The sequence below is a fragment of the Neodiprion lecontei genome, chromosome 4 (assembly GCF_021901455.1).
Source record: "Neodiprion lecontei isolate iyNeoLeco1 chromosome 4, iyNeoLeco1.1, whole genome shotgun sequence".
Lineage (NCBI taxonomy): Eukaryota > Metazoa > Arthropoda > Insecta > Hymenoptera > Diprionidae > Neodiprion > Neodiprion lecontei.
Window position 1 is genome coordinate 40767027 of NC_060263.1, and position 15407 is coordinate 40782433.

General features: G+C 44.9%; 1 protein-coding gene across 18 annotated transcripts in view; it reads left to right on the top strand.

Moving 5' to 3' along the window:
• The window catches only part of LOC107227335, a 164245-nt gene that overhangs the window by 11154 nt on the left and 137684 nt on the right, over positions 1–15407 (top strand). For 17 of the 18 annotated variants that reach the window (XM_046737489.1, XM_046737500.1, XM_046737497.1 and 14 more), the window contains exon 2: positions 8141–13935. In XM_046737489.1, the coding sequence (XP_046593445.1) occupies positions 8172–13935 (5764 nt within the window). In that variant the 5' untranslated portion in view covers positions 8141–8171. Of the gene's footprint in view, positions 1–3476; positions 3972–8140; positions 13936–15407 lie in introns of those variants that run through there. The other variant, XM_046737490.1, reaches the window with a different exon arrangement.

Below are 15407 nucleotides of genomic sequence, written 5' to 3' on the forward strand. Positions count from 1 at the left end.
TTATTTCTTTATTCTTTGACGGACTTTATACTTCTTCTTCATTCGCCGGGGTTTCTTCCATGTTATATGCTGGAACCGCGTTCCAGTCCTCTGGTTCAATTCACTACGACGTTGAACGAGAAATAGTTTCAATCACGAGTTGTATACCACGGCTCTTTCAGCTCCTTCGATGACTCAGCGAAAGAACACAGAGGAACGAAGAGAAATGCACTGGAGAAGTTCAAGTCAGGTTAACCCGTTCCGTCTACAAACTCAAAGCTTCCTGCTTGCGCTCTCTTCTTGGCTCGAAGAAAGAGAAAGAAGATGAGGCCGTCATTCAAGACCATCTTGCACTTCTACTGAAGCGTTCAATGATCACCTGTGAACCGCCGGATATACATATAGAATAGCCAGAGACTGAAGCTTCACAGAAAAATTTCTCCACTAGGGTTTGTACACAAAATTTGATGAAATCTGATGGTTACGGGGAATCGCGAGGTGATGGTTAGGTAACAAACTGCAGCCGTCATGCGTCAGTCACGTGATCAAGGCTGTAATGTGATGGAATATAGAATGAATCTTGTAGAAATCGAGACTCGCTGGGCTAGCGAAATCCGACACGCCATGTGTAACGTAGAAACCCTGGTGCTGCACCTTGTTTTTGATGTCCATACAGTTACGTGCATTTCACTAATCATTGAAACCGTTTCGCATCTCTGTTTCTCTCCGTTCTTCGTCCTTACGGATATCAGACGAGAGTAAACGTCGGCGCGTTTTCGGTGTCACAGTTTCTCACTTTCTTGATTATCTTTTGTTCCCTGACGATGCGACCGGACGTCGGCCCCGTGTATTCAGCGTTGAGCCCAAAGACCGGTATGAAAGATGTCGTGATTCGTAGCTCCCCTGAGTCGTGACTTACTGAAAAACTGCACCACTCAAAAAGGAGTGACAAAGCTTCACGCGATGACACAGAAGAGAGAAGGGGCTTCGATGGCCAGACTCTGATCCATCCAATTGTGACCGAGTCCTACATGCATACTAATGCCTGCTCCGTTATACATTTACCGAAATTAAAGCCGTCTCTTCGACATATCGTCACACCCACTGTTTGAACAGGAAAATATATCGACTTCTCTCTTTCACGTCTTCTTGCTTAGTTTCTCAAGCCGAAATAACATCCAACTTTTACCATTCCATGGTCCAAACCGTTCGAACGTTAATTTAATCCGGTGGCTATCCGCAGTACGGTCGAAAAAAATAAAAACCAACTGCTTGATGCTAAGATTGAATAAAATCTCCGTGGGCGTGCTCTGTAATCATTATATCGACATTTATTTAACCTCAATTTTTGGCCAATCAATGCATCAATAATCCCCGCATCTGATACACCGCGCTGCTGTAATTGTCTTTCACAACTCTTGTAAGAAATGATTCTTAAGTGTCTGCCGAGTCAACGACAATTTTCCTGCAATAGCTATCTTCGGAAAAAAGCTTCTCAGTATTCCTTTAGCTTTTTCCTTCTTATATAATTACGTTTTTTATTTGGTCGCCTACAATTTCAAACTTCCTCACCTCTCTGATCTAGAAGCTCATCGAATGTGAACATCTCAATTTTTTTTTCTGTCGCGCGATCAAGCTTTTCTTGAGGTTTAGCCTTGTCGTGGACGAATTCTTCTTACGTTAACCATTCTACGCACGATGTGCGTATTTATTTTCACGTAGTGTACGTCACAGTTAAAATAACAGATGCCTACCTTCGTTTCATTCCGATAAGTTATCGTTATCAAGAGCCATCCGTATCGATGTGTATGTTTGTGCCTATACAATCACGTTACGCTAGCCAGATAGAATGAGGCACATGTCTCCTTATCGTGACATGATGCTTACCTCAAAGTAAAGAATTTATCTAGGTAAATTTGCAGGATATATTATACTTTCCTCGCAACGTGCACACTCCAAACTTGATTCTTTCAAGTTTTCCGAATGCAAAGTTTTATATAAAAAAAAAAAACGTAAGTGTTTGCTGTACCATAGATTCACCATTCTTAATGTTATTCAATGTTTACATCCTCATCAATTGCACCGGATTAGGAAGAAAAAAAAAATTAGTGTTACAATTAGACCGAGAATGTAGCATTCGTTGAACGAGGTTAGATTTACTTTTTTTTTCACATTATATTGATTTCAATTGTGATTATGGCGTTGATTTGAAGTAATTCCGACAACACGGTATCTTTCGGTCTAATCGGTTTTGAACCAACTAAGAATTCCTGATACAGATCAACGCATGAAACGTCGATGTGCCTTTTTTCATAATTAACCTCTAGAACCTTGGCCGAGACTTCCCCGCCGTGTTTCGCTCATGTAGTAAAGTATTCTACACGTGCATTTTTATACGCCGGACTCATCAACGTTTATTTCAGTCCGTTACATAATACGCAGTTTGCCTTGCAATGAATTTATGATAGTATTCTTTATATCATTCGCCTTTCCAACCGTATAATCAGCAAATATCGGTGTAATATGGAAATGTGAATTGTGGGTTTGTTGCCTACAATCCATTCAAATTATAGTCGTTCCAACCATGGCCAACATCCATCATCACAATTGAAGAGTACATGAAAAACAAATTTTTTGACATCCTATTCGACTTAGTTTTATCGCTCACAATGCTTTTTATCGTCTCCAGACCAATTACAACTAACGAAACAATTATGCGTTTTACCATGATAACCGTGATAGTCGACATAAGGTATATGATAAGGCCAAAGACGAGATGATAAACGCCGCACAAGACAACTTCATCGTTCCCTGTTACATATAGTAGATTCGTAAAATATATAGACACATTTTCTGAAGTTACATATCATGTTAGAAGTCAAGTCCACATCATTTCCACGCACGTACAGTCGGGTCACTCACCTCTTAATCTGTACCGAAAGAATTATTCCCTCGTCAGTTTATGTTATTCCAGAAGTTAATTAGGTAAAGCGAGTTTCGGAAATCGTTACAAAATATCGCATCAACGAAACTGGGGATACATCGTTTCTGGATGTAAGTAAAAGATGAGTTTAATCAGAAAAAAGGGAAGACGGACAAGATTGCCTGTCATTGTTTCTCTGCCCCAATCGGCACAGGGTCAGTCAGCTTCACACATTGTGTAACGCTACAACGCTGCAACGGCACACGGACAATGAAGTAACGAACCAGACGCGGGAACATAAACACAGGCAGACTATAAATATGTACTACTTATACGATGTTCATGATAGTGCAAGAGCATGCAGCAGCAGCAGCAGCAGTAACAGCAACAGCAACAGCTACACGGATTGATAGGGGTTCACGTATGCCTGCATCAAACCACCTGAGAGGTGAGAGGCGAGTGAACGCGATGGAGGGAGTTGGAATCTCTGGAAGGGGGCATGGAGAGGTGGGGGTTCACCTGTGACGACGCCAGTTCTTATCAGTCTTATTCAACCCGACGCGGGACCAGCACTCTTCACGGTTCTGTTCAACGCTTTCCGCATTTTCACGCGTGTGCTCGTAACTTTGTCTCATGGACTGGAGGAGACGGAGCCCTGCTGCCAATGCGCTTGTGATGTATGCATGTGGGCTCATTTGCGTTGGAGGTTCGGTGAGAGTCTACGTCCGCCCATCCATACTGACTGACTGACTGACTTGCAGCAGGAGTGGAGGATACTCAAGAGGAGACTCGGCTCTCATTCTCGCGTGCGTGCCCTGCCTTGCGGTATTGTGTTCGGGCTCCTCGCTGTGTACGGTGGTGTGCTGTAATTTAACGTTGTATGATGTGCGGTCAGCCAAGTCTGTGAAATCGACAGCAGGACGAGAGTTTCTGTTCGGCCGATTTTGAGTTTTTTCGGTTTGAAGTGCTCTGGTGTAGGTTGTCTCACTCCTGAAGATAATGCTGTTGAGGATTATTTGGTCAATCGTCGACTGATATCGTCGTCCTGCCATCCATCCTGATCGACGAGGTATTGAAATCAGATTCATTCGTTAACTACACCGTCTGAAGTCTTAGTGATACGCCGTGTCGCTGGAACTTTGGCAAAAAGACGTGATTACACTTTTGACGCACCGTAATCATTTACACTGAGTTTTTTTTAACACTTTGAAGATCCGTCAACCTGATAACTCTCATGCTTCCGGTTTCATTTTGGCATCCCACGGTCAGTTCTTATTCCTACTTTGCGGAGTCGTCTAACCCAGTGAATGAAAAACTTTTGACTACGGACTAACCATAAGTCATATTGCTGTCAGTTGTAGCGATATTCATCAAAGAGGTAACGTACCTCAACTGTTATCATTGGTCAGACCACTTTAACAGTCAAGCAATCCCTGTAGTTTTAACTAAAAAATCAGTGAATTGCGCTTAGAATTGTATTGATTGTTGAGTTGCAATTTGTTGAATTTCAATATGATTATGGAAGTAAATTTTTATTATTCTTCTCAGGGATTAAGAACTCGTTCGAAAGAGCACTTTGAAGATTATACTGTCACAATTCGTTTGATCCTTCGCAAGTACTTTATGTTAAACTTGAACAGTAGGATTGATCGGCTTGAACACATTTTAGTTGAAAGCAAATCAGTCTTTTCATTTCTTACTCCTTAGCGTACTTTTGTACTCGACTGTTAGATAGGAATCATTTTGAAAACAATACAATCTTCGTTTCGATGACTTATGGAGCACATTATAGGTAGTCTCGATTTGTTTTTTTTTTTTTATTCTTGTCTACTAAGATTTAGGTGAATGCATTGCTGCAATTACGGAAATTATAGATTCACTTTCGCTCGAGAATATTCCGACTTCGTCGAAGGGAGTATTAGAATTGATTCAACTTATATTAGTAATATTACAAGGTGAAGTGAGACTTACTCATAATCCTCGACAAAACTGTTCCCCTTGACTGTACACCAAGTATAACAAGAATCAAGTTTTTTGTCGAAGCTAAAATTTTACCATGGGCTACTGTAGTCCGTAAAATCGTTGTTTCTTTATTACCCATGTATCGTACAGGCTCGGTCTCTTGCACCGTTTAAGTCACGTACCAGCTTCAGTGGCTTCATAAAACGGTCGTCTCAACGGTTCCATCAAAATCATTTTCGGTTTTCGGGGTGATCGTTCGGTAGGTGGTACCGCATGCGTGTGCGTACCTATATTTAACAATAGATATCCAGTTTCCAGCCACTTTATCCTCTCTCTCTCGCTCTCTATACTTTTCTCTGTTTCTGCCAGCAGACGCAATTTTAACCTTCTGTGAAAAACCCAAGGGAAGAAAAAGAAACGGAGAGAAAAACGGACCTCGCAGCCAAGTATTTACCGTGTTCAAATTACCTTCACCAGTCCCGCTATCGTCTTGTCACGATCAGATCGGCTCCCAGCAAACAAAGTAACCTGCACCGGCAATGTCAACGTCACCATCTATAAGGTGTAACGCGGCACAACGTTGGGCGGCAGCTATAGAGCTACGCTAGCGGTGACGCAATGCTTTCTAATCTGTCCACGCCGCGTCTGTTTCTCGCTATCCATCTCACCTTTTGTCCACCTTCATGAACTCCCCGATTACAACGCGTCCCATACACGTGGACGAACCGCAAGCAGCGTCTGGGATACGCGATGTACCGTTAATCGCGCGCCTCCTTTCTTCATGATTGCGTTCCTCTCTAAAATAACGTCGACCGGTGAGACAAGAGAAAATAAGAAGAGGTTGCAACGGTGGATGAGAACAGGTTGAGAAAAAATTCAAACCTTCGCATCATGGCTTCGGTATTTCAGCTATTTGTTGGTGCAAACTTTAATATCAGGTTCAATCGCACCGCGAGTTTGGCCGCATGACAGTGTGAATTATTATTAATACCGGCTGATTTATAGGCGCAGTCTGTGGGCTGTAGGCAACTACGTGGTATAATCCGATAATGGTTTGATTTATTCAAGAAACTGTGGATCCTTTGTCTGACGTATAGTGCTTGAATCTGTTGGATGTAGGCATCGCGTCCTCTGCAAGTGTCGCAAGTATGAATAAGATCAGCACTCTCTTGAAGGAAACGAACACCCCACAAATGCGCACAGTTCGTGTTGTGCAATTGTCAAAGAGATCTTCATGCATCTACACACGACCATGATCGTCGACCAGTGGTAAATTTGTTCGAACTCTTTGTCGGTGTAGCACAGCTTCGTCCTGTATCTACTTTTTCAGAAGCAATCGTCCGCTTAATTGCAATCGAACTACGAGCGAATATTGCGTGCTTGACTGGACGCAGAACGAGTGACCACACTTCATAAGCTCATCGCTATGATGAAAGAGGAAACGAGAGAGATAGACACGACAGATTTTTTCCTAATTACATCCTTCCAGTTCGAAGAATTTCTTGCATTGAAACATATTCGTGAAAATGAATAATTTCACCATAATTCCTCAATCGATTCTCGCGTACAAATATAGCATAAGTCGTGTCTATGTACTCGTAGAACAGAAATGATTCCCGGAAAAAATATTTCGAATCGATATCTGTGGTTATACTAGTACTAACAATTCATTATTTCTTATCTTTATTTCTGAGAATGGATTTAAAATCATGTTCAGACATATATGGACGAACACTTAATACTGTACTCTTACAGAAAGTGAGGTGCGCTACCGAGAGTGTTCATCTGTCATGTTAGAAGAGGCGTAGTACTGTGATGATTCCGGTTTTAAGTGGAGAAATTTAGATGATGAAAATGACGCCGTGCCTGCAGGAGAAATGAAGCCTTACATTATGCGTATGGCTTATTTACTTGATGGTTAGCTCAGCCCAGTAGAATTTAATCAGATTAACGGTAGTCAGCGTGTAATGCACTGAGTGGCAGTGGGTCGATTTCGAGGAATTGAACAAACTCTCCATTGTACCAATGCTTTTATTAATGAAGATTATCAGATCGGTGGATTCAATATTGTGGTATTACGTTGAATTCTCGCATCGTAGGAGATACGCTGCACGCATTTTATAACACATTTATTTCATTCTTTTATGAGAAATAAATATCCGACGATAATCTGAGTTCAGAAAAAGGCTGACAGAAACCACGCACTAGAGATAACACGTTCACGAGGAATACATTATACATATACATATATCTAGGCATCTACACACGTATGCTTATGTAAACATGATACAGCATATAGGCTTGCAATGAATACTACGATGAGAGGGACAAAATGTCTAATTGAAACGTTCTCGAAATGAGATTGTGTAGAAAATTTTATAATGAAACATATTAGTAGGTTCCATCTAACCGAAGACCGATAAATGAATGAGCGATGATAAAGATGATAAAGTCTGACTCGGATCGCATTAGATTTCAGATATTGAAAAAAACAGAAATCGGTGCTGGAGATTCTTCAAATAGCTAAATTCTAATCCATCTAAGAGCGACGGTAATTATTAATTATCAGGATGGATCTACAATCGGATTTTGAATCATGCGATATGTCAAGCTGGAGCAGCTGGAGTTTAATTATCAACGAAGAGACAAAAACCGCTCATCGCTGGCGCAAGGTCAATTGAGCGTAATTGCTCTCTCGTATTTGTTTCACGTGTCTGATTTGTACCGGTGATTCGCTGGTAGAGCAGCGGGCTTCTCGGTTGTTCCCACAGATGGAGCCACGTAGGAGTGTCTGAGATCATGCAGGGGTCGTTTACCTTCTACTGCGTGATTTCGCGTAGGTACATACAAACGTATCCCGTATCGGCACATGCAGCACAGATCCCGACGGACGGATGGATCGAATGTCAGTTTCACTCGACGCCGCTTTGTCACAATAGAACGGGCCAATACTTATATTGGCCTCGAAGCTATCTACCTACTTCCAACTCCTTGCGAAACATACTTTTACTTTATAAAATACATGCGTATTTACATTCTAATTCATTTTCGGTCCTGAACTTGTTAACGTGGCCCTGACCCGTTCGTTTGCCGCCTGGTTCTCAGAACGCTGTCGGTAATGCAACTCGCTGCACCATGCAATTGTACGAATAACTGAACGAGAGATGACGAGTAAAATGATAGAGTGAAGAACTTTATTTATTTATTCATTTTTTTCGACAATCGATAGAGAACCCGAAGAAATTGTCGTACAATGATGCCTCTTTGTATTTACAGGCGACCCTGAGGAAAACGCCACGGTGCGAGTATGGAGGATTCGCCCATGCCTGAGGGTAAGGATACCTCAACGACGAGCACAGAAGAGAGACAAGTGTCAGTTGATAATCGAGAAGAGATTGTTCAGCCGAATGCCGGGGTGAGAGTTGATTTCGTAGATAAAGTAACCATCGAAAAAATAGTATTTGCGGAAGATGGTCCGAGAGAAGACCTGTTGACAGAGACCGCAAGTTTGAGAAAAAGCTCTGCCTCCAAGAGCGAGAATAAGGCTGTGATTGGGGCTAAGGTGATTTTGAAAAACACCAATGAAAAGGGAGAGAAGTCTGAAAAGTCGAAGACCACAGCTAAGGGGTCGCTACTCAATGGTCTTTCGCGTTCGAAAACGAAGCTGAATTCTGGGCAAAGAAATTCTCAATTACCAGTGTTGAAGGCAAGAAAAAGTGGCAGCGTCTCGTCGCTAGTAGAGAAGCGAAACAACCCGGTCAAGCTGACCAAAAGTTCTTCCATTACTAGTATTAACAAAGAAACCAGAAACCCTAGACTCTCGAACCCGCCGAAAGTTTCTAAAGTTCCACCCAAGGTGCCGGCGAAACCGAAAGTAAGGCGGCAAGCTTCTACCGTCGGCTCAGGAGCCTCTTCAGGATCTATTTCTTCGGCCCCCACTTCACCAGTGACGAAAGTTTTGAGCTCAGGAACTCGGATCGCGATTACAGATGCCGCGAAATCAGCTGCCACCAGGAACTCAAAAGGTTCGAAACTTTCTAATCCGAAATCTACCTCAGGCGTAGACACGTCTCTGCCTCAGAGGCCCAAGTCGGTTGATGGACTGGTCAAGGAGATATGTTCGACGAATGATACCGCGGAAGCTAACGCGGCTTATTTAGCAGCACAGGCCCATCTACGAAAAAGTCAGTCAAAAATCGAAGAGCTCCAACAGGGTTTGCGAACGAAGATAAACGCCGCGACCTCTGCAACCTACAAGCAACGACTTTCGAACTCCCAATCTTTTGGGGTTCAAAGTCGTCTGGTAAAAAGCTTGGATCTCAATGAAAACGTGAGCCGCGAGAAGTTTGACGAGGAATTTTTAAAGAAGCATAATTTTGACAAGCAGCTTAAGATCGAGGAAAAACGGGTATTGGAAACGGATTTGGATTACGTTTCTGACACTGAAAAAGCTGAACTTTGCTCGAAATCTGAAACAACTCAAGGCAAATACGAAACTGAAAAAAGACGATACAGTAAAACTGTCTCAGAAATTGAGAAAAGATGGTCAGGTGAATTTCTCGAGGATCATCTCGATCTCAACTCGTCGGAATCGTCCAAATCTTCGTACATCGAAGAACTCGGCAGCATATCTTCCCACGAAGACTTGGTAGACGACAACAATGCAAAGTTTATCGAAGAGATAAGAAAACGATCGGAGGAACTTCCTGGGGTGGCTAAAAAATCTTCAGTGAAATCAAACTCCGAGGAGGTTATCGAAGACACTAACAGTACTGTTGGCTCGAACTCTTGTGTCGAAGACAGGATCAAGGACATCGACGGTGATGTCGATGCGGTGATTGCAAAGAACGAAGAGTCCAATGAATCGAAAGATAGCACGCTGAAGAATTCTTCTTCGTCAACAGTTACGAGCAACCATTCCAGTACTCCGAAGCATACAACCTTAGACAAACTGGTGCCATTAAACATCAAGGATACGACCATCGGCAGAATCTTAGAACGTTTGAAAAACGTGAAAAACGAAAACGTCTTTGAGGCCGTTGAAGAACTTGACGACAACGAGAATAACAATGTCAATTCGCAGCTACATCCTGAAGTAGATCAATCTATCAATAAAAAGGTTGCGCACAAAGAAGTTACCGAAATCGGCGTACGAAATCGACTACCCAATAAAGTCACAACTTTCGATCGTCAAATTCTCGATAAAGACGGCTACGCGGACTTCATCAAAACCTTCACAATGGACGCTGGTACGTCGAAACCCCCAAAAGATGAGAAAAAACGCAAAGGGCTGCGTCGGCTACTTCCAGGTCTCTTCTCGCCGAAGGACTCGCGCAAAGAGTACAAGAAGGAGCAAAAAGAGCGAAAGAAGCGAGAGGAGAAACAGTTTGGCCAGTACCAGCAAAACGGAAACTACACACGATCCCCCGACACGATGAACCTCAACGAAGACATCAAGCGAAATGTGAAGCTAAACACGAGTTTGAACAGTTCCATAATCGAGGAACGATTAAACGAAATAAAGCAGGAATTATTTCCAGAACAAGGCCTAACGACGAGCACTCCGGATCATTTTCTGCAAGCTGATCGGATCAATATGCCACGAAATAGCAGGAACCAACGATTCTACACTGCCAATTCATCATTGAGCTCGATCGCACCTGAGGATAAGTGGATCGATCAAAATATCATAAGTGGTTCCCCGGACATGCGAAAACTCAAGCAAAGGCCAACAGCCGACCCGAAATGCAGCCTGGAGAGAAAACATAGTCTTCAGGAGCCGGCGAGTCAAGCAAAATTCTTCAGGAACCATGGGCCATCCGGCAGAATCTCAGCACCACCAAACGAGCGATTTCTCATCAGACCGAGAGCCGTGCATCCGGTGGACAGACCACTTCCGGCGATACCTCAAAAGGTCGAGTTTTCAGACTACGAAAATCACCACGGACTTCATAATTATCCCGAACGACATCCTGACGCCGAAAGTTACTCGCGCGCGCAGTATCCTCGCCAAGTGCAGAACCATCCGCAGGACGTCGGTCGGCTCTACGACGATACAAGCAACTTGGACAAGTCTGAGCAGAAAAGAAATCATAGCATTGACTCAGGCTTCAATCTAACCCCAGTATCGGCGCAGGTCAAGATCACTCGTCAGCCGGTCATAAACCAAAATCAGAAGGCTCCGCTTGTGAGACGCTCACCAAAGTACTCACCGAGCTCGAGTCAGAAGTCCGGTGACTACGCGGATTCGAGTTACACGCCGAACTCCAGCCAGAAGAGTGAGTTCTCACCGAGTAGTTCAAAAAGTGGCGAGTACTACCTAAGCTCACCACAAACCAGCGTGCAGACGTCTCCGAACGACAGCTTGACCGAGAAGAGAGAACAGATATACGAAAACAATCGCCAGTCCCCACAAATTCCGTACCCGGTTGTCTCACCTGGCGTTAAAACTGCCAACCAGATGGACCTGGTCTATGACGTCACCTTGACGCCAGAGCGAGCAAGAAACCCGCTGGACAGAGCCAGGTCACCGGTGACGTACGATGACCGTGCGCCAACGATTTCCAGGAACTTGAAACCAGGATCTCTCACCGTCCTTCCACTCCACGCCACTTCTAACACTCCAGAGCCAATCTACGTGCGCAGAGGCTCACCGAACATTCCACTATCAGCTAATCTTGAAAAGCTCAATGCTTACGCTGAGAACACGCCAACCTCAAGATCACCGAATCTAAATTCGCCCGCTAGAAGCTTGGACTCATCTCCCAGGAGCCGGACGATGTCTCCAGTGCGAAATCACTCGCCGGCTTCACCCCAGTCAACCGCTACGCGATCCTACTGCGGATCTGAACAAGCCGCGGCTTCTCCGACGCAGAGGATGGCGTCACCTCTTAACGTCCTGCCGTTGAACAATTCCGGTTCCCGATCAGCCCCGAATTCTCCCGCCGTCCAAGCCAGGCCACCGCTTTCTCCGCTTGCCAGGCCCATGTCCCCGAGCGCCGGAACTGCTGGTAAAGAGTCTGACCACCTCAGGACACCGACGACCTCGCCTCGCATGAACGAGACTAGGCAACGAGGCCCCGTAAGCGGGCCCTACGTCCCAATGGCCTCGCGACGCTCCCAACCGAGTGAGCAGATTCTTATAGCCTCCCCGAAGAGAGACGCATTCTACGAACCGCAAATCCGGCGTCCGACCAATGCTAAGATTACTGATTACCCGGCGTCCCCCGTGCCCATGACCGACTCTCCAACCATCATAGTACAAGCCACTGTCACATCTGGAGTTTCGGATTTGGCAGTCTACAATGCAACCGATAGTAGAACAACTTCTCCCGTGGTGATTCCTAGCGGATCGCTGAGTGATGATCAGATACCACTCCCGGGCCATCCTGTCAGAATTCAAAGACCGGAGCCGGTTTACGGGCAGAGAACAGTTTCGCCGTCTAGGACGCACATCTACGGACAACGTGCTCTTTCGCCTGCAAAGAGACAGGAAGCTTACAGCGACGGAGATGACCAGAAAAGCGGAGTTCCTTCGCCGAAGACTCCGGACAGTCAATTCATATCTCCAATTCAAAGTTCGAGGCAAGGTACTCCCGAGCAAAGGTCGGTGCCAAGATCCCAACTACCTATGTATTCGACTGCGTCAGAGAGTTTGTCAGAGAGTCAACAGTCCATATATTCCGCTAGGCAAACGTTGGGTTCAGAGCCTGTTTATTCCCCTGGAACTAACAGGCAACCTTCGCCTTCGAAGAAACAGACCATGCAGCATTTGGAGGCTTTTTACTGGCAGCAGAAGGCCCTTGAGTCTCAAAGGAAGTCAAACTCGTCTCCGTCGACTGGCTCACGACAAGCCGAGCCCAGGATCGATCATCCCAAAATGAGAGAGGCGATCTACTGGCAGCAGCTTAAGAAGCTGGATGAAGAACAGCAGCGGAAAATATATGAGCAAAATGTTCGTGACGAAAGAAACGACCCCCTTTACTGGCGTAGGAAACTTCAAAGTCCCCCGACCTCGCCTTCTACTGTCATAGCTCCATCCAAGAGTACTCCTAACCCGAATCATCCAAACGAATATTCTCAAGGCTCCCCCGCTGAAATATCGGAGAATATTTACTGGCGGAGTAAAATTCAGCAGCCGAAAGCGGCAGTAATTAACAAGCCGCCAATAATGGGACAAAAGGGTCAGAACCAGCCAGTTCTCGTTGTCAGGCCACAGCCTGTTCATCAAGAAAAGGATTTTGATAACCGCGAAATTTACACCGGACATAGGGATTTGAAGCGAAATCCGCCGCCCAGGTCGAAGAGTGCCTCGCCCCTATTCGCGAGGGGTGATGAACGCCGTAGTCTCAGTCTACCCAGAAAGTCGGAGACTGATGAGGGCGGCTTTTTGAGAGGGGGCAGGGAGAGAAGTAGTGTTGCGGCTTTGCGCAAGCCCGAGACACCGCCGATATACGAAGAAGATAACGAAGGTGACAAGAAACCGCCGCCGATTTTCAAAAGGGGGAGTTTAATCAGCAATTCCAGCAATTCTGTCGACTATGGAACCGGGCAGAAAAGAGTCAGTTTTTCGAATCAAACCACCAACACTGATATCGGCACTGGTATCTGGCCCACGAAACATGGTATGGCACCCGAACCTCCGACGAGACAACACCGGCTCGATAGAGCTTCGACAACATCCGAAAGTGACTCGGTGTTTCTTCACGATGTGGAGAATCAGAACAACTCGAACGCGAACGTATACGGAAACGTCTTGGCCCGCTCGATATCTCAGACCGGCGAATCGTTCTATCCCAATTCCAAAACGCGTGCCTCCTTTGACACAAACGCGGCAGAATACGATGCCGACAGACCTTTACCGCCCCCACCACGAGAACCACTAAGATTTCTACGGCGGAGCAACAGTGTCAGAGATCAACCCAGAGTAAGCCCAGCCAACTCCAAGGTCGACTATCCTCCAGATGCTCGTGGTAAATACGGTATTAATCAACGCAGATGGCCAGCTGTCAGCGAAAGCGAGAGCGGAAGTGAAGCCAGCGAAATTCAACGGATACTCAGACGCCGAAACGGTGAGTTTTCTTTTATCTCTCATTTTTGCAGCATTCGGATATTGTGTCTATTTATAAAACTACAAATACGAATTCGAAGTCGAGCTCGAACCGTGCCTTTGAAGTTTTATTCGTTTTTCGATTAGAGTTTAAGCGATAGCTAATCAAAAACCGGAATATGAAAAATGTTCACGGTCAAAAATGAAGACCACAGATAATTACATGCTACTAAATGTTGCAATCACAAAGTTGTTGTATGCACAGAACAATGAGTAGATGACTCTTTGCTTAAAACATTGAGCTAGTGTAGAATCAACGGTAAATGAAGCCGATATCGAAGTATCGTTTCATCCCGTATTTACCTCATGTTTCCCTGCACAATTTACGTATCACTGTGCAAACACGGTGGCAGCGTATGCCACCGCATTCCAATGAGCTTCTTGCCCAAGCGTCTGGAAGCTCCTCTTGCACCTTGCAAGCTAAACAAGGCGCAAACAGACTGTCGCGGTACTCTCCTCCACCGCACCCCTGGGCATCACATGCGCTCGCTCCTTCTTGCCCTGCTTCATTACCTTCAACGGCGTGCCAACACATACAAGTAAACCATAGCAATGAGCAACACCTCACCTAACAACCGGATGGCCCTGGTCCAAACATTTACGAGTGACTTTGGCCCTTAGGATGAACACTGACGGCCAAATCTCTCTATCGTAAATATTTGTTCTGTGATTCGCCCAGCTTCCATTCTCCGTTTCTCTTGGATTCGCATGACAAATTGTTCCTGCTGATTCACACATCTTTGATCATTCGATATCTGGCATTGCAAAAAAACTGGATTGCAACCTTTTAACCATTTGTATTTTTCGTTACTCATATGAAACTTGATCTCGTGCAAATAGCAGTTTCTACTTCTCTTTTCATGAATACTTTTTGGCCGTGGCTCTAAGTGTAAGCTCGACTCTTAACGGGCATTCTTTATACCGCATCTCAAAAGCATTTCCAATATAGTTGAAAAGTATCTAGATACACAACGCTTGCCTCTTGGATCTTGCCACTTGGCAGCTCACTCATCCCTCTGAGCGCCTCTAGAGAAAGGTCAACCTGGTTGTCGAGAGCACAGTGAAAAACACAGCCCTCTCGACCATGAGTTGACAAGAAATTCCGATCACTGTTCAGATTGAACTTCGAGACATGCGGCATTCGACAAAAGCTCTAGCACCTGAACATTTAGTTTGTGTTGCTGCGTGCAGTACTCATTTTTTTTTCGAACAAATCTCATTTTCCCTCGATTATGATTGTGACTACTGATTGCTGATTGCCGGTCAATTTGCTGGACAAAATGACGAATCAAAAATTCGATTCTGGTATAGCTGCAATGTTAAAACTCAAAGATGCCTACGCCACTGTATATCTCCACCTGGCGGTTTCTAGGGTGCTGGGAAGGGGGGCACGAAGGAGCGCTAGGCGCGAAGAGCTTGCACAGTAGATATACC